Source organism: Mugil cephalus, chromosome 16, assembly GCF_022458985.1.
Source record: "Mugil cephalus isolate CIBA_MC_2020 chromosome 16, CIBA_Mcephalus_1.1, whole genome shotgun sequence".
Classification (NCBI taxonomy): Eukaryota; Metazoa; Chordata; class Actinopteri; order Mugiliformes; family Mugilidae; genus Mugil; species Mugil cephalus.
The window spans coordinates 11,121,028-11,147,033 of NC_061785.1; the positions used below are offsets into that span (position 1 = coordinate 11,121,028).

Sequence of the window (26,006 nt, forward strand, 5' to 3'; positions counted from 1 at the left end):
TACCACCTGTCACTCAAAGCGGTGGGAACGGCCTTAATTATGCAGAATTTTAAACCTTATGTTTTACATTGTACATTTTTTGTACCAGGCTGTAAACATGTTTAATAATGTTGTGAAGTTGGGCTTTTTAATATGGGGGTCTAAGGGGATTTGCTCCCTTTCGGAGCCTCAAGTGGCCACTCGTTGAACTGCAGTTTACTGCACTTGCGCATGGGCTTCATCGCTCGGAGCCGGAGGTTGCCGCCTGGTCTGCAATTGTCCTTAAGATTATGGAACTTTCTAGTGAGTTTCTCGGTTTGTTTTGTTGTTTCCGCTGCAATTTTAGCAGCTGCAGATCCTGATATTTCCTTCAGGAGTTGATACAGACCAAACAAGAGTCGCAGGAATAATCCGGTGGCCAGAATCACAAGTTTAAATCATGTTGCGTTGTGACACCTCAAAGTCAAAATAAGCAACTCAAACATATCTTCTGCGAAACAGAACATGCGATGGAGAAATCCAAACCTAGAAAGGGAACTTAAGGTTACTGTGATGAGTAATTCCCCACAGAAACCCTCAAATGACTGTAATTGGTGCAGACGACATCCCTGTAAGAGGAGAGGAGGTCAATTAATGCCATGTGTGGGTTTGTCATCTTTCTATGGGAGTTACAAACTCTTACCTCTGACCCTGTTCGCTCACATTAAAGGAGAACGAGAGAATAAAGGGAAGGGAGAGACAGATGAGTGAAAGAGATGAAAAGCAAACATGGAAAGGGGGGGAGAGGGGGGGGAGAAAGAGGGGGGAGAGTACTGCGCAGTCAACTCTTCAACCCCAAGTATTTGGTCGCCCACGCCGTGTCTGTGGCCAGGTTGCCGTAGGAACGGAGCATTATGGGACGTCATTATGTTGAGTTGGGTGTGGAGATGGAGGGGGTCTCTCTCTTTCTCTCAGCTTTCCTCTTTCCCTGTGAACATCAGGGCAGCGGTAGAGAGTGATCTTGGGGGGAAACTTTGATTGACCTCTCTTTGTCGTGTGCTCGTTTCAGAGGGGGGAGACAGCGCTCCACATGGCGGCGAGGGCAGGACAGTCCAACGTGGTCCGGTATCTGGTCCAGAACGGAGCACGAGTCGACGCAAAGGCCAAGGTAGACTGCATCAGCCACAATACTTTACATCTGTGTGTGTGTCTGTGTGTGCACACTTGCGTCAGTGTTTTATTTAGACTGATTATAGTCAGAGTGTGTGTTTGTGCGGTTGTGTCTTCGCACGTGTCTAATTACAGTACAGACACTCCTCTTTTGTCCAGATGTTTTCTTGTTCATATTGTAAGACAGAGCTTTTTACGGGAAGCTGCCACAGCACGATGATCAAAATGAATAGTTTCTTTGTTGGAATTAACCAACAATAATCCATGTTAGCTTTAAATGTCCTTGATGACCAATTTTGTCAAGTGTTGCATGACTTCGGGAGGAATAATTCATAAAAATAGCCAAATTCAGGTTATTTTCTTGTATGGCAGTGTGTAGACATGTTACAACATGTAGGTTTATAATTCTTTACAGCCAGTGTTTTGCTGTTTTCGTGTGTTAGCGAGTTTTTGAAGTTTAGCATACAAGTATTTGGCAGCTAAAAAGTTAGAAATGGCTCTTTGGGAATTGGTAAGGGCCCAAATCTGAGCTGAAAGAGTATAAGTACTGGGTTTACATTTTGGTCAGAAAGACTCCAAACACTCTTCCAAACTCCTGGTTGTTTAAATAAGCAGTCAGTGCTTCAATTAATGTTTGAAACCCCCCCTTTTTTTTTGTTTTTTGTGCCAGGATGATCAGACCCCGCTGCACATCTCAAGCCGTCTCGGTAAGCTCGACATCGTGCACCAGCTGCTGGCCAACGGAGCGTGCCCAGATGCCACGACCAGCTCCGGATACACACCTCTACACCTGGCTGCCAGGGAGGGGCACAGAGACATAGCTGCAGCGCTGCTGGACCAAGGAGCTAGTCTGGGCATTATTACCAAGGTAAAGATCACTCACCCACTATGGGATTAATCTTATACTTCAAATCTAAAAGAAAAATAAATGTTTTAAAAGTTTTCAAATACCCAAACCTGTAACTCTAACTACCGAAACAGTGACGATGTTAAAATGTGAAGATGAAATGTTTTTTTCAACATTATAAAAGCCTTTCAAGTTGAGTTTCAGTCTTGCATATATTTTTTTTTAATCCCATGATCCCATAAAACACGACAGACATATAATGGAAATCGTTGTTTGAACTAAAAAAAAAAAGATGTTACAGACACACTCTACACACTAAAAGCCATCTAGACGATTAACCAGATAAATGGGCACAGTAAAAAAGGTTGTATACAGTTGCAGATCTTTGCATTCTTTGTAGCTTTGCTGGTTTTTGTTCTAACTTGGGCAAGAAAAGTAGGAAAGTCTCGATGCGTGTCCGCCGCAGGGATGTTGTAACATTTGGACTTGGTGAAGTCAAATGATTGGGGAATACAAATTACAGTTGACCGTGTGCCAGTGGAACAGTTGTGTCATTGTAAAGTTTGGACTGGAGTCTGAAAGCACTCTCGCTGTTTGTCCGGGTTTCCTTGAGTAATCTACTCGTTTAAAAGCAACGATTTGAAGTGGTGCATTTTTGAGGCCATGGAATTCAATAATAATTAATTATCAGAAAAGTGAAGGTCATAGATCACTTGCACAGTGTTTAACAGGTGCTGAAAAGCCTGAAATAGCAGTTTCCTAAAAAAAAAAAAAATTGTGCAACATGTTATATGTTATATGAAAACGTAATATAATAACACAGACTTTATATAAATATAGACAAACCCAGAGGTTTCTGAAGTGTGGTTTTAAAGCTCAGTGTGTTGCCGAGGGCCGTCGCCATCTTGGTAGTGGCTGATTCACTCTAACCTCTGGCTAATTCAAAAACGGATAAAAGAAGTGAAGCGTGAATAGAGCCGAGGCTCACGGGTAAAGCCTGGGCAGACAGTTCACCACATTTGAGTGAACCCACTCAAAGCGGCCACTCCCTTAAAGAGGACATGAAACTAACGGGACAGACACCAACATATTACATGTGCACACATTTTAAATGTAATACTGAAATAAAACATAGTAAAAATCAGCAGTTTTAAAGAAAATTTGTTTTTTAAATGCATTTATGGTACGTTTTGGGATGTACTCTCCGCCATCTTTATCTTTGGTCTCTTCCTTCCATTTCTCTTTTTTGCATTTTGAAGCTCTTCTTAAGATTCAACAGTGCAAAATGCAAAATTCAAGATTTGAGTGCAGCTGGCCAACGTGGAAGAACAGGTGGTCAGTGGCAAATGATGGAAATGAACAGGTTTCTCCTTCCAGTCTCTGTAAAACTCATGTGAACGTTCAGGAGCGATGCAAAACATGCCTCATTTAAATCGTTTTCTAATCTGCTCCTCTTTCCCTGTCATTTTCGTCCATCAGTGTTAAAACTTAAATAATCTTTTAAGTATGAGAGACCTTCTTTAAAATATTATAACTACTTTTAGCGTTTCATGTCCTCCTTAATTATTATACATAACTTTAAGCCTTGATATAATATAAATGGGTGAGTTGTATAATGATATAACAATGACTTGCGTTTGGTGACAGCCTCAAGTGGCCATTAGAGGAACTGCAGTTATCGGCACTTGAGTAGTGGCTTTAACAAGTTGTAACTTGTATAATAATAAATAATAAGGTGTTTCTTCATGCCTGCTTTCATACCATTATTGGATTAACTGCATTTATTTAGTGTTAGAAGTTCTCAGCATGTAGAAAGCTTATGTGAAATACAGGTGAAACACAAACCTCTGTGTTTTCAGTGGTCTTTGATTTAATCAATCATTATAAAAAGAATTATAAATGTTTATTTACAGAAGTTTTAGGATATATAGATCCGTCTGCCCCCTCCCAAACCATGGATGGGATTCATACTACTGAGCTGTACCTTGACCCAGAAAGCCTGAAGTCTGAAGTCCATTACTATTAGTCACCTCTCTGTTTGCCCGCAGACACAGACACTCACATACCATACAATACACACATGCAAACGCACACGGACCGCAATCCCAGCTCTGTGTTCCCTCACAGCTAAAGAATCCAATGTAACGCACATTAAACTTCTCCACCCTGGAGGTTTCTGTTTAATTTTTAAAATCAGCTCTCCATGTTGTCATGACACAACCCTGCAAATGACTCTTGAGGCAGACATGTGCAGCAAATAAACCAGGGGAGAAGACGAGAAGACGATTATGTATCAAAAAAGTTTTTGTGTGTGTGTTTCTGCAGAAGGGCTTCACTCCTTTGCACGTCGCAGCAAAATACGGGAAGATCGAGGTGGCCAACCTCCTGCTGCAGAAGAATGCGCCGCCTGATGCCGCCGGGAAGGTAACGGCATGTTTGAGTGTTTTACAACAAGTTGCACATAGTTTCACCTCAGCAGCTTAATCACTTCGACTCATACCGCGCTGGACACTGTAACTGTGCTCGTGTTTGTGTGCGTTCAGAGTGGACTAACTCCACTGCATGTGGCAGCGCACTATGACAACCAGAAGGTGGCGCTGCTTTTGCTCAACCAGGGAGCTTCACCGCACGCTGCAGCAAAGGTACGAGTTCAAATGGTCCCCAATGTTGGGCTCGGGGTGAGAGCAGGGTGACCTAGTTTCCACATTCAATTTCTCTGAGCTCCATAGTGGGGCAGTGCGTTCTGATTGGACGGCCGGATGCCCCTCTCCTCTACAAACAGTCCGCTGGTAACAACGAGGCTCCAATTTCTTTTGCTTTTATTTATTTTTTTCATGCCATTTTCATGCAGTAAATATTTAATGTGGTTTGAGCACACATTTATTTCTCTTTGCTTTAAATATGACACTGTGCAACCCTGGATAAAGAAACGTAAAGAAAAGTAAAAGTAATGTAGATGTAAAGAAACTGAAGTATTGACTTGGAAGGCATTACTGAAATTGGCATCTTTATATTTTATTATAACTTCATGCTAAAACACATATGCAGTCAAATCAGGAAATGGAAAGATTTACATCATAAAAATAATTCTTTCAAAACCTTTTAAAAGTATTTAATTCCAATTTTCTTGCACAAGTTAGTTATATCACATGTAAAATGTGCTCAGTCTCTCATAGACATTGGTACAAAAAGCTGCTCATGTATTTGTCTATTAAATGTGGACAGTACAGGCATCGGCTGGTTTGCATGACTTTTGGATAAAGACTGGAAACGGGTTGTGTTTTTTGGGGAAGATTTCTACACTAGGAACCAAATCAACCAATTGGAGGTGCAAGTAATCAGATTTTGTTAGACTCAAACACAGCCATAGGAAGCTTCCCCCTGTTCCCAGTCTTGATGCTAAGCTAAGCTAACATCACCCTGACTTTATCTTACACTTGACACACAAATATATGAGTGGTATCAATCTTTCAAACCAACTCGAGGCATTGAGATGTTTTCTACAACAACCATAGCATCTTACTGCACAGTTAAATATATAAAAGCCTGTACACATTCTAGTAAAACTATTAAACTCACTGAGTGAGAAAACTTTACTCAAAGTCTTTGTTCTGTTTAAGTGTTTAAACTTGGTGGTGGGAAAAAAGGCAGATCCTCATTCTTCTCTGTTTCCAGAACGGGTACACTCCGCTCCACATCGCAGCCAAGAAGAATCAGATGGAGATAACCACCACGTTGCTGGAGTACGGCGCCTCCACCAGCACGGTAACGCGGCAGGGCATCACTCCTCTGCACCTGGCGGCGCAGGAGGGCAACGTGGACATAGTGACTCTGCTGCTGGCTCGAGATGCTCCTATTAACATGGGCAATAAGGTGAGATGATGCTTTTCTCTCTAATTATATCATAAACCTAACATCTAGCTGCGCGCATACTATAAACATATATTAAACAGCCGGGGCTTTAATTTTACTTAAAGAAAATGACTATCCTTATCCAAGTCTATTATTTTGAGAAGTTATTTGATGTTTTTCGTCCCCTGTGATTCGTGACCTTAAAGTGCACACCCGCCATGTTGCTCTAAACAGCTGTGTTTATCTCCCTTTTATTTCATCACCCCGTGTTTATGTCTTTCTGCCTGTCCTCAGTCTGGACTGACTCCGCTCCACCTGGCTGCCCAGGAGGATAAAGTCAACGTTGCAGAGGTGTTAGTCAACCAGGGAGCTGTTGTGGACCCTGAGACAAAGGTGAGGATACTAATGTGTTATTCAGTGGATCTCAGAGGTACATCAGAGAAACATTGGTCTCTTATAGACCCCTTCATGACCTACACCACTGTGACGTCACAATGTTAGCTGGAAGAAGAACAGAGGGAAGCTTGAGGCTAACACCGTCACTTTCATCCATGAAAATGTCACCTTGCTGTATTCTTCAAGTGTTTTTCCATATCAAAAACACACCAAACAACTTTGGTTTGGTTCTGGCGATTAAAAGAAAGGATTGGAGTGAGACAATCAACAACATGCACACTTCATATCAGGTCAAATTAATATGTAATGCATCATCAATTTCAGCCTGGAAAGCATTATGGGATAGAATAAATCATGATTGAAATTATGTTAAGTTAATCCTTATTTACATCTTAATGCTAATGCTAACTGGTAGGTAACACAACGTTAGTTGACCGTTTATCAGCTGTACTGTTTGAGATGTGTTGCATCCGGTTAAGCCCTGCCCCTCAAAAAACGTCACATTGTTTACAAACCGTGAGTGAAGGAGTCTATAGTGTTTACAAAGACAGTTTGTCTTGTTTCCTGTAACATCGTGTCGCACAAAAATGGGAAAAGGCCCCTTTTTATGACATCAAACACCTAGATTGTAGAACTTGTCTTGTTTCCAGTAAATCATCAGAAGGGGATAGTAATTACCTCAACAGAAACACTATCTTTGTGAGAGAGAATAACACAGTAAGGAGGACAAACCATTTTGAATTAATAATCAACTAGTAACTTCACTTCCACAATGTTGTTAAGCGTCTTTTTTCCAGCACTCCGTTACCATTATATCTCAAAATAAAAAGCTGTAGCAACTTGGCTTGTAGAGTTTCTCCACTTGTTCAAGTAGGTTCTTCAGTTCAGTTTCCTTTGCCATAGTTTCTTTTGGATTATATACTATGACGCGGGTGACACACACACTCACATCAATGTTTTTCACACTATTTCATCTTGCAGCTTGTCGTTGCTGCTCATGTTGTGACTGTGTCAACTTGTGGTGTGAAGGTTAAAACATCATTTACAAGGCAAAAAAAATCTTCTTTCATCCACCATAAAAGTATCTTTGAGACTTCAGATGGTAGTTTTGTCACTCTAGTTTTGTACTATTACTATTTACCAACTCTTGCGTGTGAAGGGTCTATACAGTTGACATATTTTCATATTTCTCTGCTTGGTCCATGGAGCCCTTGAGACCGCAAGTGAGAGCTCACCAGCACACTTCTTGATTAATGATGACTTTTCATGAGCATAAAAATACTCAAGTATACATGTAGAATCTGATGGAAGACACTTTACAGACACAAAATAAAAACAGAAAAACACATAAAATAAAGTATAATAAAATAAATTAAATAAGGGAGCAGCAATAATGGACAGTGTGAAGCAGTCAAACCTTAAAAGAAATCTTAAAAAGGCGGGTTTTTAAAGGTGATTTAAAGGTGTTTGTGGACTTAGTGAGGGGTTTGGGGCCAATGATTATGAGGTCGGATGTTTCACAGTTTAGTTGGAGGTAGTTGGTTTGCATCCGTGTTTTTATTTCAGAGAGGCAGGTTGAGAGTGTGAAGGAGGTGATGGATTCCGTGGAGATGTATAGTTGAACATCATCAGCGTAGCAGTGGAATTTGAGACAGTTTGATAATCAATATAAATAAAGCTGCTGGTGGTCCTATCACAGGTGAGTAATTATTAAATATAAAAGGCATCCTAGGCAGGTTGGAGATGCCTTAGATGACAGCAAAATAAAGTCTGTAAAGCAGCTTAAAAAGCTCACCAATCTGTTACACTCAGAAAACACAACCTGATGGTTTCCGTTATGTCTTTTCAAGAAGCCCTGTTTGCACAGGATTAGTTCTACCTGAGGACATCCTGTGATTCAAATATTACCCCCTACGTCTATGCTTCATGTGGCGCATTCGCATGGGATAAATAAACTCTGTGTTTTAGTCAAATTTACATTCTGTTGTTGTGGCTCTGCTACTTTCCATCTCACTCCACTGTGTATCAGAAACAGTTTTAAGTACTGTGCAAATTATAATGGATGATAAAAATACATTTTTGATGCTATTTGTCATGGGGAAGAAATTACCATCGACCTGGTGGTATTTAAATCAGACCCACCTTCACCAATGAACGCATTAATGGTTGATTTGAGGATTTCAGCGACATCTTGCTAAAGACACAAACGCTGTGAGGATTTTTTTTTACCTTTGCTGCCTGTGCGTGACATAAGGACAAATAGGAAACAATTCTCTTCTTTTGTCTTTTTGCACCCCTTTGGACTAAAATACGAAATAAAAGATCCAAAAGGCAGAAAAGTCACTCGTTTGTCTTCACCTTTAACATCTTTATGCCCGATGATTGTTAAAAGTCTTAAAACCGTCTTTAGATGCATTTTCAACAACAGCTGGAAGAGCTTTGGTGCAGATGATTGTTATAAAGTTGGGATACATAATATCTCTTCATCGCCATACAAAAAAAAAAAAAAAAACCTTAATTAAGTGTACTATGTGTTGGTATTTCTTTTGAGTCTGAAGTGCTATTCCCAGGGGAATAATTTTACCTGAGGACCTGTAGTAATTTGTTATAATTGCAGATGTTGTCTGTGATTTTAATCCTGTGTGAATTGGCTGTGTCCATAATTTGTAAAGGCAAAATGACAAAGCAAATTACCTAATATATTTATATCTAACACAGTGGTGTGATAATATTAATCCATTTCCGTATATCAGACGGTAGCAGACGTCATAACCACGGAGAAAGTCAGTAGATCTGAGTAAAACCCAGAGTTTCCTTGTGAATGAGCCACATGAAAAACAGACATAAGGGGGTTATTTCTAAATCACATGATGCCCCCGGGTGAGCTTGCATGAATAGTGCTTTAATTAATAAAAGATGTCTTCTTTAGTTTGTCATATTCTCTGAGTAATACATTTAAAGTCAAATAAGAGGCTACACTGTTGACACGTGACTGATTATCATGTCTTTGCTAATCACATTTTTCTGCCGTCAGCTCGGATACACCCCCCTCCATGTGGCGTGTCACTATGGCAACGTGAAGATGGTCAACTTCCTGCTGAAGAATCAGGCCAAGGTCAACGCTAAGACAAAGGTAACCATTTGAAGACGAGATTTTCATTCGGCATATATTCACTGTGAACCCCCGAGGGTGTATCATGGATGCATTTTGATGTTTTCTTACCTCCTCTGTCGTTCCCCAATCTGCAGAATGGATACACACCTCTGCATCAGGCTGCACAGCAGGGACACACACACATAATCAACCTGCTGCTCCAGTACGGAGCGTCGCCCAACGAACTCACTACTGTTAGTACACACCAGTTATATAAGAAAATACATAGGACAACTCAAGGAAATCAGTAGTTTTCATTTTTTTTCCTTTATTCACTCTTTTGTCCAGAATGGGAACAGTGCTCTGTCCATAGCCCGGAGGCTTGGCTACATCTCTGTGGTTGACACACTGAAAGTGGTCACAGAGGAGACTGTGACCACTCAGGTATGTTTTAAAATAATGTCTACTGACCTGGCCTTTTAAATAAATACAGAAAATTAAATATACAATGTAAGTACGTAACTCTGTTTTTCAGACCGTGACAGAGAAGCACAAGATAAATGTCCCAGAGACCATGAACGAGGTGCTGGACATGTCCGACGATGAAGGTAAAGACTTGACAGTCGGATTTTCGATGTGGAAATCTGACTTTTTTTTTCTACCATAAAACGTGACTTCAGTCTAAAAATCCTGAGGAAGGACCCTATTAGTCTATAAATGTTCAACTTGTGTCACATTTGGCTTTTTGGATTGGACTAGGATGACATACATGTTGATGCTGGTCTACGGAAACAGATATTAGGTTTCTGATAAGTAATTCAGATTTTTTTTTTAAGAATCCCATAGTTCTCCATCATTAACTTTATGTATTTTGTCATTTAATAATGTTTTTATTATTATTTTTTAAAATTTAATTTAATAATATTTTCAGTCAATAATTTCTCTTATTTTACTTTAATATGATTTTGTTATGCATTTGATTTTTTTTTTTTTCTAATTGTCTCCTCCATCCCAAACACACAGTCTGTAAGGCCAATGTCCCCGAAATGCTCACAGAGGACTATTTTTCTGATGTGGAAGAAGGTATCATTTTTTTTTTAATCCTCTTCTTTTATAACTCCTCGTGTTATTAACACCTCCACTCTCCGGTTTTGTTTTTCTATTAACCTCCCCCACTGTAATATTGTGTAGAAATTACTTTCTACTCCCGTTCAGGTTCTTTATTTTTTTTCTATCCAGATTCAATGGTTTACTTCATGTTGCTGCTGTTCCTTTCTCTCCTTCTGTTAGTTAAGTTTACTCTTCTCTAAGTAACTGTACTCGAGCACTTTCTGCCGCTTCGCCCTTCGACTCCCTCACGGCGCGTTCTTTCTTTCCTAAAGCTAATTTCATGCGTCGAAATGCATTTCTGCCGGTTGCCATGGCAACCGTCTGCATACGGCGCTCCGGAGTGGGTAGCGGACTTCTTTTCACACCGCCGAGTAGACGACACACACACACTTGAGCCTTTGTCTTCGGGGGCTTGTCGGTGATGCTTCCATTGTAGTTTCGCCCGGTCGGGGCAAAGCAAACACTCTGTAGCAGCTGTAGCAAGCGTGTGTGTTTACTTTGTGTGTATCTCCTCTGAGAGAGAAGACTCGCCATTGTGGCTCAGAAGCTGCCGAACTTGAACTTTTCACCGAGTGTCCCCAATAACAGACGGACGCAGCTCTAGGGATTGATATATAGAGTGTTCAATCAATACTTTGTTACATTTTTTTCCCCTTCCTGCCCTCGAGTGCTTTTGCCGCACTCATGGGAAAGAATGGCGCGCTTTCATTTTATTTCATTTCATTTTTTTTAGTTCGTCACATGCTAAAAGTCAGCGGGCCCCAGAAACTCCCTTGAGCTGAAGCAGTTTTCTTTCCTGCAGATGTGTGAGGGGTGATATCATAAGATTATCAGGTGTGCCATTGTTTCCATACCTGCTCCTGTCATTTACAGTACGTTTAATAGATTTTAAAGGCACTATAACGTAATGTAGAGCCCTGTAAAGAATGGCGTAAAGTGAAAGTCTGTCTGGTGGATTATAGCTGAATATTCAGGGACCATTAAAGCGAGACATATTCCAAAGGCTGGAACAAAGTGCAAAAATGATCAAATGTGCTTGTGTTTAAACAGAGATGGATTTTGAGAATATCTGCATCAGCTATTCCTGTAAGTTAAAACGACAACAACCTGCAACTAACTCCAGTAATAACCAGTGTGAAGTGATGCAACTAAATGAAACGCAACTGTGTGATTTTCTTTTTTTTTGTTGTTGTTGTTGCCATTTGTTCGTTAGATGTAGATGTGTGTGCACGTTTTGGTATTACACCGTCGTCGTTCAACCGTGTAGCTTCAGCAGAGACTCTAATTTCTGATCTAAATATACATCAAGTGTAACCCAAGGCACGCAGATACACACTCACATACCAGCGGAGCAATGATTAACATCTCCAGTAACACACAGTCCGTGATCTAAATCAGGAACCCTTTGCAGTAAACCGTACCCTTCAAAGAGTTTTTCCAAAGCTGTAAAGTTAATTAATATCCAGTCAACATGGACATCTGAAGCCAGAGATAATTAAAGGATTTAGAAGACAATAATACGGCTTATATGTCTGTTTATCTTTTATTCTCTTTTCCGATAATTGATCAACCCTGTTTTTTTTTCCTGCTGCTTGTTTTCATCCTTGGTGCAAATGCCTGTCTCTGGTTTTGGTATTTCATATTCTAAATATAGCGCTCTATCATTCAAACAGGGCGACCTGCTCAAATGGGAACTGATCAGTATCGTATTTTAGAGTTATTTTATAGTTGGGCTCGAATCAAACTAAATTTAAGACAGGTTTGGTTGGATTTCTTGCATAACTTAAGACTTGACTGCAAAAGTCAAAAAAGGATTTTGTGTGAAAAATAAATAAGACATAAGCAAGAACGCCTTACACAGCCTCTAACTTTAAATATTTCATTCTTGACAAATCTCTGATGTGTAGGAATTCACCGATTAACACGAATTTGGACAGAAAATATTGAGATCTCATGTTGCTTTAATCGTCAGCAGTCCGTGTATTCACATGTTAATTTAAAATTTCATGAAGACACTTGAGACTTGGCTTTATTCTTGAGGGTATTTGTTTTAAAGGGAGGCTCTGCTGATTTAGTGTACCCAAAATTATGTAACTGGCATGTCCTTTGAAGCCAAGGAGCTCAAAACTGAAAAAAACTAAATGAATAAATAAATAAATAAAGGTGTGGAGTTCCTCGTCTCAAATTGATGCCACACTAGCCGCTACTAGCATAGCCTAGAAACTATGTGTACCTAAAAATAGGTTGGATCTACATTTAAAGAACTTGAACAAGAAGAATAAAGATGGAAACTTCTGTTGTTCTGTCTGAAAGTTGCCTGTGATTCCAGATGTGCATCTCTCAATTGTCAGAGTACCGTTTTAAAAGTTGACGAAGCTTTTGGATGTTTTGGAGCATTTTATTATCCCTGTAGCTTTTTTAATGTACTGTGTTCCCACTGTAAAAATACGGAACACTGTACAATGGAGGAACCTTTAGTGAGTGCACAGTGATTGGTCGGATGCATGACGACTGTGTAATCACTGGTAAAACAGCTGCTCCAAACTTTGTTGGTCGTAGTCGGAGTACAGTACATAAAATTAAACAGTGCTTATGTTAAAAAATGCATTTCCGATCATTAATTCATCAGTACGATATGACCTACATGTACATGTATGTCTGTGGGCGCCTCTAATATCAATATCAGTATGGTACAGTGTATTCTGCATGCTGCGTTCTGATTGGCTGGTGTGAATGTGTGGGGGTGATAGCAGAAGTCAGGCTGTGTTCCTTTTACCTCGGGATTCGGTGGAATTCGTCACTGGGAATGATGTCACAGCTGAGTTATTGGTCACAGAAGTTGGAAAACTAGATGACCGCGTCCGTGAAAGCGCTTGCTTTGTCTGAATATAACTTGGTGCGTTAAATAATTAAATTTTTTGAGTGCAGAGTGAAATGAAAGTTTTTATTTTAAGTGTTTATCTATAATGTAGGCTATTTAAGGTACGCAAGTTTCAAATCGAACAGATAACTTGAACAAACTAATGAGTTTTTAACTAAAATTGTTTACAGGGGTGAAATTTACAAGACCACACAAGGCAGAAACTTATAAAAATATTCAAAATTGTTTAATGTAGAAAAAAATACACTATTAATCAGTTCTCCACTGTGGTGTTTGGCTCAGTTTTTTGCCAGGCTATTGTTTTTAGCCGTTGTAAACACGACGTGGGCTAGTTCCTGTGTAACACATGAAAAACTTAAATTATACTGTAAAAGCATTTCAACGTATGTATATAGAAAAATACTGTCTGTACGAGTGATTTAATGTAACAAAAATTAATCAAAAGTGCTAATAAACAGAATATTACAGGAGCTTCTAACTACTGTTTACACATTTGGCGGCCATCTTGGCAACTCAACTCAGGGTTAACTGTTCCAGTTGAAAATTTCAACCCGCAACTCGGAAATTCTGACTTCTGATTATAAATGAAACGCACCATCATGCTCTTAAACTAGATCAACATACAAAGTGATTGCGTACTTGTCCATTTCTTTGTGGAGTGGTTGCTAGAGGACGGTCCAGGCTCAGGTTGCCTAGGTGACGGTACTGTACGTAGGAACCAGCCATTCGCTCCCATTGGTTTTCTCTACAGTTTGGTACCACCGTTGCTGCCAGTCTCTTCCTGTGTTTGTACCCAGCTTCAGAGAATTTACAGCGAAATTTCCGACACAGGCTCAGTTATCTTATCTAGCTGGAGTCATTTGGGCGAGATCGTAATTTGGATATGAACTTCTGCAGCTCAGAAAAGTTGCTGTTGACATGCTGGTTCACACGGGATGTGACGACGTAATTACAGGTGGGAAGAACGACTGCTGTTTAGATAGAGAAGGTAAAGAAATAAACGAGCAAACTGGGCCATAAAATGTAAAGCTTGAGATATGAGAAGCCATTTAGTATAGTAGGGTATATATTTACACACTGTACTGTACTGTAGATGCAGCATAGGTAGACTTTAGATGTTGTTCTGAGTCACACACTCACTTACTATTTCTGTCCTGCAGTGAGCTCTAGGTGTCTGTTCGGAAACTCACACACACACACACACACACACACACACACACACACACACACACACACACACACACACACACACACACACACACACACACAGACTCACACACTGGATAATCCCGGAGCAGGGTGGTAGGCGGGAGAAAGCCGATCTGTTTGTGTGAGCGCCGGGCTGTGAAAAGAAAGAGGGATAGACAGACAGGGAGAGAGCTGCAGGGAGGTTACAAGTCGGGAGGAAAAGTTAGTTCAGGGTGAGATCCTCCAAACTGGCTGAATGAGGTGCTTTAAAGGAGGAGGTGAGTTCTGGGGGCTTTGCTCCCCGTTCAAGCTGAAATGATTCCCGGAGAACCGCTTGGAATGTCGCCAGATGGGGCTCTGTAAAGTGTGTGTGTTAATGTGTGTTTGTGTGTGAGGGGAGAAAGTCTAGGGGGAGGGGTGACGTAGCAGCGGGGGGGGGAGTGAGGGGACAGGAGGGGAGGACGGGGGTGTCTCCGCTGCTTTGTGGTTGCTGGAATTCCTTCCTTTTTCTTTCTCTTGCCTGCATGCACTTGCTGTCCTCCCCTCACCCTTTCAGCTCCCGTTCATCATCAGTAGCCCGGGACCTGTGCAGCGCGAGTCTGAGGAAGTAACATGCCGCTAACTTCTTCCCCTGCTATGCCTGTAACGTTTGATCCAGCAATTTAAAACTTCTTATTGGCTCTGCGATGCGTTTAGCTGCCATGACGTCTGCTTTGTTTTCATTCACCTCAACCAGAAACTGGTGTTACAGTCGAGTGAAACCTGCTCGTCGCCTTCATTTTATTTCAAAACAAACTCCTCCTGTTGCTGCTGCTGCTGCAGACGTAAAAAAGTTTCTGAACTTTACTGGTTATTTATATTAGAGAAAAAGCTTTTAGCATCAGACAGATTTTTGTTTGAGTGCGTTAGCTGGGCTGGAAAACAGCCTCCAGGCAGAGCATTGATCCAAAAGAGCAAATGTGATCTGCATGAAGCTTTAACACGTGTACATTTAAAAGTTCTCAGATGAAGCAGGAACTTTCTCAGGAGAACCTAGACGTTCCCCTCATTCATCCTCTGCTCACAAAGTTTGAAACTGGTAAAAGCTCTCGACGCAGACGGGGGGTTAATTTCCTCTTCCTTGTGTGCCTTCGGTTCCTCCAGGTGACGATGCGATGACGGGGGACACGGACAAGTATCTGGCCCCCCAGGACCTGCGGGAGCTGGGGGACGACTCGCTCCCTCAGGAGGGCTACATGGGCTTCAGCGTCGGTGCGCGGTCCCAAAGGTAAGACGCGCTGTACACACGCGTGCGGCATCGTAGCATCAGTTGTTATGACGTGCATACATGTGAAGGCTCGTTGTAATGATTCGCTTTTGATGGACTAGAGCATGAAGCTATCCTCACAGTTCTGATCCTGGATGTAGTAAGATGGATGAGAACTTTACACAAATAAAAGGGCGCAAACCAACCATGATGGCAGGTCCGGGGGTTACCACACCTTTCCACTGGGATCGGTTTTTCCTCTTAATACATCCATGTTTCTGACCTGAGAAAAGGAGACAAAGCTTGGATTAGCCTCCACCGTCAGACTAAGAAATAGTTCACAAAAGAGGAACAATTTAAAGGCGGTTATACGATTAGTCAGTGGATGAGCGCTGTGCACCATCAGGTAGAAGCTTCATAGCTCTGAGTGCCCTCTGCCCTATAAGCATCTCTTTTCTTCCAACATAAAGGATATGCTGATTAACTCTTGCCCCTTATAGGAACTAAAATATAGTAAAGTAAGATGTGGGATATGACACAACCACTATTATGTATAGTTCCCTTTTAAAAGCTGTTTATAGTTATTGCTGACATGCAGCTTCTGTCTTTCTAAATGGTAAATTACAGCAGCAGATTGAGCTTAAATGTAAAGTGAATGAGTCCTTTTCACGCTCAATCATCTCTTGATAATGTCGTCCTGTGATTCGCGGGACAGCACGGTTAGTCTCGTGAAAGCTCATGATCTTAAAAAACACACAAACAGTCACAGAGAGGGAAGCTGCGGAAATGTCTATTTCTCATCGTAAGCATTGCATAAGAACGCTCAGGAATCAAAGGAGTCCTCACGATATCTGGACCAAGTGAAGCGACAATGAGGCCTCAGATTGTTGTGCGGCCACGCGCAGATTTTTCCCCTCATGGGTGGGAGGTCATAGTTCGCTCCGTGTTGCCGCTGAACTTTATGCTCATGCAAAAATATTGACACTTGTGCAACGCGGCAAAGAGGGAGGGGTTTATTGAATATCTGAGGAGTGACACACACACACACGGACACGAAGCCACAGGAAATTAGAACCATGTTCGATCCCATGGCCTTGACGGCTGGGTTAGATCAACACGCAGTGTTTGAGAGAGAGGGGACGTGTGTGTGTGTGTGTGTGTGTTTGATCAACCCGGCTTAGAAATGGTTGAACAAAGTGGTTTCCTCTCGTCACTGATGGATTCAGATCACTTCCAGTTCAGTCAACTTAACACTGAGATCCCATGCAAAATAATGGGGGAAAAAAAGCTTTTCCAGGTTTTTAGCTACATGTATTACATATATATATATCACACAGCACAATTTCACCCTCTTATTGTTATCATTCTTATTAAAATCTGAAGTGGATGGTATCGAACATCACTACTGTCCAGTAGGTGGTCTTTAATGTCACTTAGGACCCATTGTGCGTTCGCTCTACCAAAGGAATACTGACAAATGAGCTCAGAGATCAGATCTTTCAAATATGTGTGTTCACGCCTGTACTTTACGCCAGTGATTGGATTCCCTGGGAGTGATGTTAATGCAAGATCTGAATGGGACCTAATTCTCTAAAACAGATGTTCATCTATTGTTCTGATGACTCAAGTATTTGAAATTTGTACCTATGCAATGTTTGAAGGGCTCAAGATAGCAGGATCATCAATGGGTGAAGATAACATGGTCTTTTATTAAAACCACAGTGAGGAAATGTACACATAGGACTCTAACCCAGGTACAAAAGTTGTTAATGAGTAAAATACATACATTCTAGATAAGAATAGTTATTTTAAACCGTTCTCAATGTTGGGTCGATGTACTGTATGGTTATTGGAAGCATTTGCCATATTGATAATACTGACATTTCTGCACACTGGTGTCACTGGACATCTAACTATATGGATTATGTTATTACACAAAGTAAAGATGTCACAGAGGAAATAGGTTATCTGTGTCCTGATGAAGTAACTCCCTCCTAATAAGACATCGATAAGGACACATATGGACTCTGACATGAAGTCACACTGATAAATAGCTTTTTAGAAAATGCAGATCAGCTCCAGGCAGCTCAGTCGGTGTCAGTCTCCCAACCTGCATCTCTGCTTTGGCTTCTCTCCTCTGTGCACCTCTTTGTCCACTCCTCTGTTTGTTCACGATGTTTTATTCTCTCCTCATGTCCGTTCTTAATGTTAGTCCCAAAGTCAGGTAAGGCTCGAGGCATGAAGGGGCCTCCCCAGAGCTCCCCCCCTCCCCATCCATCTCCTGCCCTTTCCCCACCCTCCCAGTCAGTATCTTTGTGGTCCAGTGTAATATATGTCTAACACATTTTACTACTAATGACCAGTTTTTCCGTTTCTTAACACTGTGGTGTATTAGCATATTAGTACCCGGCACTGTGTCGTGTACCGTGGTTCACCAATGTGTGTGATCTCTGTCCGACTTCCTGCTCAGCTGGGTTGGTTGCCTGTTGAGAACAGCCTGTTGTGTTTGCATTTTTTTTTTTTTTTCTGTTGGACTGTGGTGATCGTATGCGCCTGGCTCTTTGTGGGTTTGCCGCAAAGGTGGAGCTTCGTATCATTTTGGTTTCCCGTGTGGACAGTTTGCTTCATCAAGCTTCCAGGGACCTGAACTGATAGGCAATAGGGACGCTGCTGCCTTCATCAGTTTAGAGTCAAAGAATGGACAGCACGGAGTAATCTCGTCACACATCACTTTGAGAAGGATGTACGGTGTACTTTCAATACACAGCGGTATTTAAAGTAACCCACACACACAGAGTGCAACCACACGCTGGAGTTAGAAGTCGCTGGCTACGTTTACATGGCTACGTTTACATGGCTACGTTTACACGGGTGGTAAACACATTGATCTGATAAGATATCTGTGTTTACGTGCCCCCAAAACGTGAATCACGATAGAACGTTTTGGACAAAGTGGTTCTGCTGCTGTGGAGCTTTTTCTTAAAAAAAAAAAAAAAGATGACCAGGCTGTTTCCACTTTTTTCTCATGGATTCCAGCTTCATTCATCTTTTCAAACACTCCCTTGAAACAGCCGCTTGTTTCACTACCTCCATGTTCCTGCCTTCTCACGTCATCTGGCGCTTACCTACGTGGGGCGAACACGCTCTGAAAGAATGGATTTATTTCCAAACAGAGACGGAGATCAAATGTTTTCATGGTTATCATGAGCTACACCAGTCTGTTCATATTGAGTCTGTTCATGAGGCATTTATTTTTTCCTATTATTAGTGGAATACTAACATCCATGTAGAACGTAGCCACTGACTGATTGCTTATACAGTGTGTACCTGCCATCCTTTTCATATTAGATTACCATGAGTGGATTTAATTTGGTCTATTTTATTTAGACATTGATAGCTGCAAAACACAAACCTTTAGAATCTAATAGCTGTATTAAAAACATGAGTTCTAGGTATGTTTTTACGAAGGTCTTAAATAAACTCAGATTATATTATATTTAGTTGTCTTTTTCTTTCTTTTTTTATTTTTTATATGAGGTTACAATCATTTCTTTTTGTTCTCATTAAATCCTCCTCCTTCATGCAGTTTTCTGATTTAATTATATCAGATTTTCTGTCTATGTTGCTGTCTTAAAATAAAAATAGTTCAATTATTTTCTATCTTCTTGACATAATAATAGTTTTATCATGATGAAAACTCTCTGTAATACCTAGAGGGCATTCATTTATAATTCATTCACTCACAGCTGCTTCCCAGAGCTTTTATTTTGAAGCCAAGGGTTGTGCTACACATCACTTCCTCTAAACGCAAGAATAAATACGTTTAATTGTGTTGTGTTGTAACAGCCGCCGGGATGTTGCCGGCGAACACTCATCACATGTCATTGTTAAGGAATGCTTTTTATTTGCCTCATAAAAGCCCGTCTCAGAAAAAAAAAACAAAAAAAAAAAACAGAAAACATCACAACGCACACAAAGCTCTTCACCAGCCTGCAGTTTAATGTGGGCAAAAGATGACGAGGATTGCAGCAGATAATTTTTCCCTGCGTTTATTTTCTCCTCCGGTTTAGTACTGTCTCCATCTATAAATGTGCTTAACTTTCGTAAGCTACTCAGCGTTAGTCAGGCTTTGTGAGCTGTGTGCTGGGAAATTCTAGTTGCTGGGACTGAAGAGCCTAAGAAAGCTGTAAGAGTAGCTGGAACATGTTTTTTTTTTTGCACTGTGCATTTATTATATTTATAATAACCAGTATATATTCCAGTAATTTCATTCAAATGGGTCTTGGGGGTGCTATTGTCACTGGAAGCATACAGTCGGGTTCCTGGAAGCTGCATGCATTTAATGTGTTTATGTTTGTTTTTTTTTTTTCTGTTCACTTTCATACCCCCTGTCAACCTCCTCCTCCTCCTCCTCCTCTTCCTCCCCTATCCATCGTTGTGATTGTTGTCTTGGTAATCCGTGACTACTACGACAACCACACCAAGCCTGCGTTCCTTCAGTTCTGATAGGTCCAACACGCTGAACCGGAGCTCGTTCACGCGCGACAGCATGATGATAGAGGAGATCCTGGCCCCCGCCAAGGAGATGGTACGTACACTGACTGGACTTTTTTTGGGAGGTTGGAAGGTGAGCGGGGGGGGTATTCAAATGTGCACGTGCTTTGTTTCTCTCTCAGTCAGTAATCCACCGGTCGTTAACTCCACAGCAGACACATAGTTTCTCTGATTGTGTCAGGCTGCCTGGGTGCCGTGCCAAAAGCGAGGCGACTCACCAATCCTCTTACACCTGAGTTTGCGCTGACATAAAGACAACCAATCCTGTTACATTTCACTGAAAGAGGGAAGGAGATTAGTGGTTAGTGGCTGCGATCTAACAGGGATTACTGGGATGGCCCACTTTCTTTGAGGATGCAGCAAAATGGCATTTAAGAAAATAGAAGTTCACAAGAAACCAGAGTGAGCCCAGAGACAGTATGGCTCACATACAGCACGAGCTTAAGACTTGAAATGAAAGATTAAGGTTAAAGTCGCTTTTTTGATTTAGTACCAAACATGTGTCTCTGAAGTATTTGATTTGCCTCCGTAGATAAGACAACCTGTGCATGTTGATGTTGCTGTGTAATGACTCTGCATTTTAATACCTAAAGAAATGTTGTTTGAAGCTAGGAAAGTTTTCTGGTTCAAATCAAAAAATAATCTAAAACACATACCCAAAAGCATTCACTGTCAGCTTTTAATTAGTACTTTCTGATTTTCAGAGACACTGTTAGAGCTACTGTTAATGTGTTTTAAAGTCCCCATGAAATTAAAATCTATTAAGTAAAATCTAACTTTTTATACATGTTTTCTTTGGTTAACTATATTCCAGTCTCTCCCCTTGTATTTTATAATTTGTCAAATCCTGAAAACACATTTGAAAATGTTGATGACTCAGCCTGCACTATGGGGCGTGTCCAATGAAATGTTTTCCCTCCTTGCTAAATCTATTATTTAATTATTCTATATATTTTTTCTTTGGTTATCTATTTCCCAGTCTCTGCCCTAATGTCAACAACAAAAGATATTTTATTCTTAGTGGCATTTTATAATTTGACATTTCCTGAAAACACATTTGAAAATGTTGATGACTCATCCCGCACTATGGGGCGTGTCCAACGAAATGTTTTATCTCCTTCCTCCCGCGTCTCTCCTTCACCAAAACCACTGTCAGCTTGGGATTTCTATTTGAACATGTCTGGGCAGCGTCTGGTTGAGACGTTGGAGCAGATCCATCAGAGCTGACTGTTCTTTAAGGAAGAAATATGTAAACATAAACAAACTCCACTTACCACTTCATGGGGACTTCAGCAGCCTTTAGTGAAACCAGCTGCATAAATTTGTAGGTACAAGAGAGCGGAAAACATGCAGACCCATTCATAATAACACTGTTCATTAGCACTGGTAGTGGTCAAACACTCAACGACGTGCCTTTAAACTTGAACGCCCCTACTGTATGTGCGGCTATTTCTGCCTGCGAATGTATCACAGGCGGTGAATCGCTTAACGTTGTAATGTGAAGGAAAGGTTATTTGATCTGTGAATGTACCAGCTGCCAACTGACGGCTTGTCTCCCCTCACGCTGCTGCAGATGCTCTGTAAGGAAAAGTCTTTCATAGTAGAGCAACACAATAAGGTAGACGTCACACACTCCTTCTGTCGGTGACTATTCATCCATATGTTGCTGTCGTCACGCACAGTTCTGTCTAATATTCTTTCTCTTGCCATCAGTTGTATCAAAGCATGGTTACATTGATAATTATTAATTGTAGACATTTTCCTGGCCCTGGTTTCTGTTTTGTATTATTTATCCTATTTATACCAGTGTTAAGTGTTTTCATTTTTGAGTATGTGCTACACATTTTCCTCTTTTGCTTATTTCAGTTTTTATGCTGATTTCGCCTCAGATCGAGGACTTTGCATCCTAAATGATTTGTCATTTGTTTCTTTTTGAAATTGTTCAAGACGTTTTGAACCTCATGTGTCACCAAGTGTTTACTCTGAATGACTGAATGTTATTACAGTTTGGAAATAATATTGTATGTCTCAGCCTCACAGTAAGGAGGTGGGATTTGAAATAAGCTGCAAACTAACTGAATAGACACTTTACATATTTACTGTATCTTAATTACCAGATTTGGATTTTTTACAGTACAGTTTGGATTAGATGTTGCACACATGCATTCAGACGTCGTCATGCATTGCTGTGACCCTGTCGTTTCTTGTGCAGCATTTAGCCGTGGCTAAGGACTTTGACAGCGACTCTCTGAGGAGGTACAGTTGGACCGGAGACGCACTGGATAATGTCAACCTCGTCTCCTCGCCGATACACTCCGGGTAAGCGTGTTTGAAAGGATGAATGGGTGGAACAGAAACAAAAACATCAACACCGCTCTCTCGTCTAATCACAAGATGGAGTAAAGAGGGAAAGTAAACCTGCTACTTTTCTTCAGCTTTTAGAGGAGAAGATCAAGTCCCTGTCGTTGTCTCCGCCACCCTGTTATATATTCACTGTCTTTTCTTGCGGAATTCCCTCTTAATCATTTTCGAGAAAACGGCTTCTACCTGCAGCGGTTTCTCCTTTACCCTGTCCAATAGTCTGTTTTAAAGCTGTTACGTCCCTCATGTCTGCAATTAAGGTGTAGAAAAAAAAAAAGAAACGGATAAAGCTGCTGCTGCTATAAGAGGAAACTTGGCTTGGCTGACCCATGCTCACCTGATGCTCAGACAAGTCAGTGGGATTGCGGCAGCAAAGACACCTGTGGCACTCTAATTGTGGACATGAAGGAGATTTTTTGAAACGAGAGTTTGACATTTTGTGACGTTTGCTCATTTACTTTTCTGGGTGAAAAAGAAAAACACTAAAAAAATAAATACAAAGCTCTAGCAAGCAGAGGGGGGAGTCAATGTGCAACCTGCTGCTCTTCAAATGGCTGATTGAGTCGATCACAATGTTAGCTGGGGGCAAAACAGAGGGAAGCTAGAGGCAAACTTTCAACTGTGAAAATGTCGTCTTGCTGTATTTTTGGGGCCTAAACCGAAACATCAAATACACTAATTTGAAGTTTTATCACATACCAGCCACTGACAGTCATAGATAACTTTGGTTTGGTTTTGGTGATTAAAAGAAAGGATTGGAGTGAGATAATCCACAACAGCACACTTGTTATCAGATAAGATTAATATATAATGCTTCATCAGCTTCAGCCTGGTTAACATTATGAGTTAGAATAAATCATGACTGAAATTATGTTAAGTTAATGCCTATTTAGGGGATTCTTGTTACACGCTAATGCTAACCGCTAGGTAGCGCAACGTTACTTGCTTACTACTTGTAATATCGTTGTTGGAGAGGCTTCACTTGATAAACACAGACCAGATTCCATGCGTTTTCCTCATCCATTCTAGCCAAAACAGTCAGTTGAAATATGCTAACCTCTGTTTATGAGCCATAGTGTTTGAGATGTTTTGCATCCAGTTAAGCCCCGCCCCCTCAAAAAACATCACATTATTTACAAACCGTGAAGTGGTCTCTGGAGCCAGTGGGGATACCAGTAGCTTAGCCTACAACCAACAACTAACCCTGGCAGTTTGTGGCAAAAGAACGAAATGTCAAACTCAGCCTTTAAAGGACTCCCTGGTAGTTTTCTGCTCAGTGGTATTTCCAATGACAAAGCTCTGTTGTTGACCTGTCACTCCTGCGTTGCTTTGTCGTCCATCCTGCAGTTTTTCCTCTCCGCTCCCGCAGTACGACAGCAGGTGATTGACTGTGATTGGTCGCCCTTTCTTTCCTTTTTTTTTTTTGATTTTTTTTTTTTCCACCACCTCCTTGTTTTACAGTGACATCGCACCTCCCCCTCTCCGTTCACTCACAACACCTGTGTTTGCTCTTCTCACCCACATGTTGTTCCAGACTTGCCGTAAAGTGGTTTGGATTGTGTTTAATCCTGTCTCTAACTCATCTGAATGAGTTTATTTATGTTGAAGATCTTTCATTATCGTGGAGTTAAATATAATGTTATTTGAGATACATGTGGCCACTTTGAATGCCTGACAGTCTGTGAGTGGATCTTCACGTCAGTCTTACTTTTTAAAGGTGCAATTCACGCATTATTTGGTCAAAACCTTCATGCAAACTAACATTTCAGTTGCTGCATGGTGTGTATGTCTATGAAGATTTCGAGAACTACACTGTTTCCTAATGTGGGTCAAACACAGGGTACTGTGGAGGCTCCTGTGTCGGCATCACGGCTGCTGAACAAAACAATTGGTACATTTTTCATTCTCGCCGAAGTCACGGCCGACACAGAAACCTCCCCTCACGTTTTTGTTGTTTCTTTACTTCTCTTCTTGCTCACACTTACGTTATCAGTGTTTTGAGGGATCACAGCATGGGAAGCGACCTCACCTCAACTAAATCTCCTGCCTCTTCATCAGAGTGTTGAACAGAACACGTGTTTGACTTTTTATTCCATTCCTTTTCTACATCTTCTCCTCTCCTTCTCTTTATTCTTTAACTCCCATCGACCTTGTGCTCTCTGCTTCACCGCGTCTCCGTCTCCTATCACTCTTTGTCTCCTCCTCCTCCTCCTCCGCTTCCTCCTCCTCTTCTTTTGCTCTCCGTCAGGTTCCTGGTGAGCTTCATGGTCGACGCCAGGGGCGGCTCCATGAGAGGAAGTCGCCACAACGGCATGCGCATCATCATCCCGCCCAGAAAGTGCACGGCTCCCACCAGGATCACCTGCCGGCTGGTGAAGAAGCACAAGCTTGCGTCGCCTCCCCCGATGGTGGAGGGAGAAGGCCTGGCCAGCAGACTGGTCGAGGTCGGCCCCGCAGGAGCTCAGTTCCTCGGGTGAGACTATTCGTTTTATTTTTAAACGTCCCTGATATCGTTTTTTGCTTAATTTCTCATTTTTTCGGCGCGTTTGTTCTTTGACTTGACACCTCCTTCCTTCTGCTTCTTGCCATGGCCATTTCCAACCAACCATCCGCGTCTATATTTGGAAGTGTGAATGTGTGCGCGTGACTACAGTTTGATTTTCTGCAGAAGTTATATCGTGGCAGCATGCTGACCTTTTATGCAACTTTTGAAGACTATGGAACGGTTGGAAATATGTGCTGATGTTTCAGTTTTAACATGAATATTAGTCGGTTTGTGAAGGACCCATTTCTCCAGTTACAGTTCTTTAAGTACAGTAATAGTATTTGATGAAGATGCTGCAGAAAGGTGCTGGAAGTTATATATTTAACATAGTGGCCGGTATTCAAGGAATAGCCGGGTCTCTTATAAAGGCCAGGGGCGTGGTTTACACAAGTAAAGGTAGGCCTCAAATACAAGCCGGGTATTAGTCAAAGATGGCACTAGCTACATTTGACGTGATGCATGAACCCAGATTTTCAACAAAACACTGTTAACAGCCATAGGTATATACACGTAGATGCCACCTCTGTCCATTGGAACAATGTGTCGGCCATCTTGGACAGGGGGAAGCCAGAGGCAGATGTCTATAACGATTAAAATCATCATAACTCACTGAATTTGGTTTGGTTTATTATAAATGTCAGAGATATATATGTATGATACAATAACGACTGGACAATGTGGACAATGTGCAACACCACTGAAGCACTTCTAGGTATTTGTCAAAACAGAATGATATATAACAATAAAAATACAACAATTATAATAGATTCTGGGTTCTGCTATATGTATATATGAAACTGATAG

General features: G+C 41.2%; 1 protein-coding gene across 49 annotated transcripts in view; it reads left to right on the forward strand.

The window, feature by feature from the left end:
* LOC125022127 (ankyrin-3-like) overlaps window positions 1-26,006 on the forward strand; it is a 149,821-nt gene that overhangs the window by 90,087 nt on the left and 33,728 nt on the right. For 17 of the 49 annotated variants that reach the window (XM_047608462.1, XM_047608453.1, XM_047608484.1 and 14 more), the window contains exons 14-32: window positions 1,028-1,126; window positions 1,799-1,996; window positions 4,301-4,399; window positions 4,519-4,617; window positions 5,651-5,848; window positions 6,122-6,220; window positions 9,258-9,356; window positions 9,473-9,571; window positions 9,666-9,761; window positions 9,853-9,925; window positions 10,341-10,400; window positions 11,478-11,513; window positions 15,640-15,763; window positions 17,955-17,966; window positions 20,228-20,330; window positions 21,870-21,914; window positions 22,509-22,615; window positions 24,005-24,037; window positions 24,906-25,130. In XM_047608462.1, the coding sequence (XP_047464418.1) occupies window positions 1,028-1,126; window positions 1,799-1,996; window positions 4,301-4,399; window positions 4,519-4,617; window positions 5,651-5,848; window positions 6,122-6,220; window positions 9,258-9,356; window positions 9,473-9,571; window positions 9,666-9,761; window positions 9,853-9,925; window positions 10,341-10,400; window positions 11,478-11,513; window positions 15,640-15,763; window positions 17,955-17,966; window positions 20,228-20,330; window positions 21,870-21,914; window positions 22,509-22,615; window positions 24,005-24,037; window positions 24,906-25,130 (1,904 nt within the window). The remainder of the gene's footprint in view (window positions 1-1,027; window positions 1,127-1,798; window positions 1,997-4,300; window positions 4,400-4,518; window positions 4,618-5,650; window positions 5,849-6,121; window positions 6,221-9,257; window positions 9,357-9,472; window positions 9,572-9,665; window positions 9,762-9,852; window positions 9,926-10,340; window positions 10,401-11,477; window positions 11,514-15,639; window positions 15,764-17,954; window positions 17,967-20,227; window positions 20,331-21,869; window positions 21,915-22,508; window positions 22,616-24,004; window positions 24,038-24,905; window positions 25,131-26,006) is intronic. The other 32 variants (XM_047608449.1, XM_047608457.1, XM_047608488.1 and 29 more) reach the window with 20 other exon arrangements.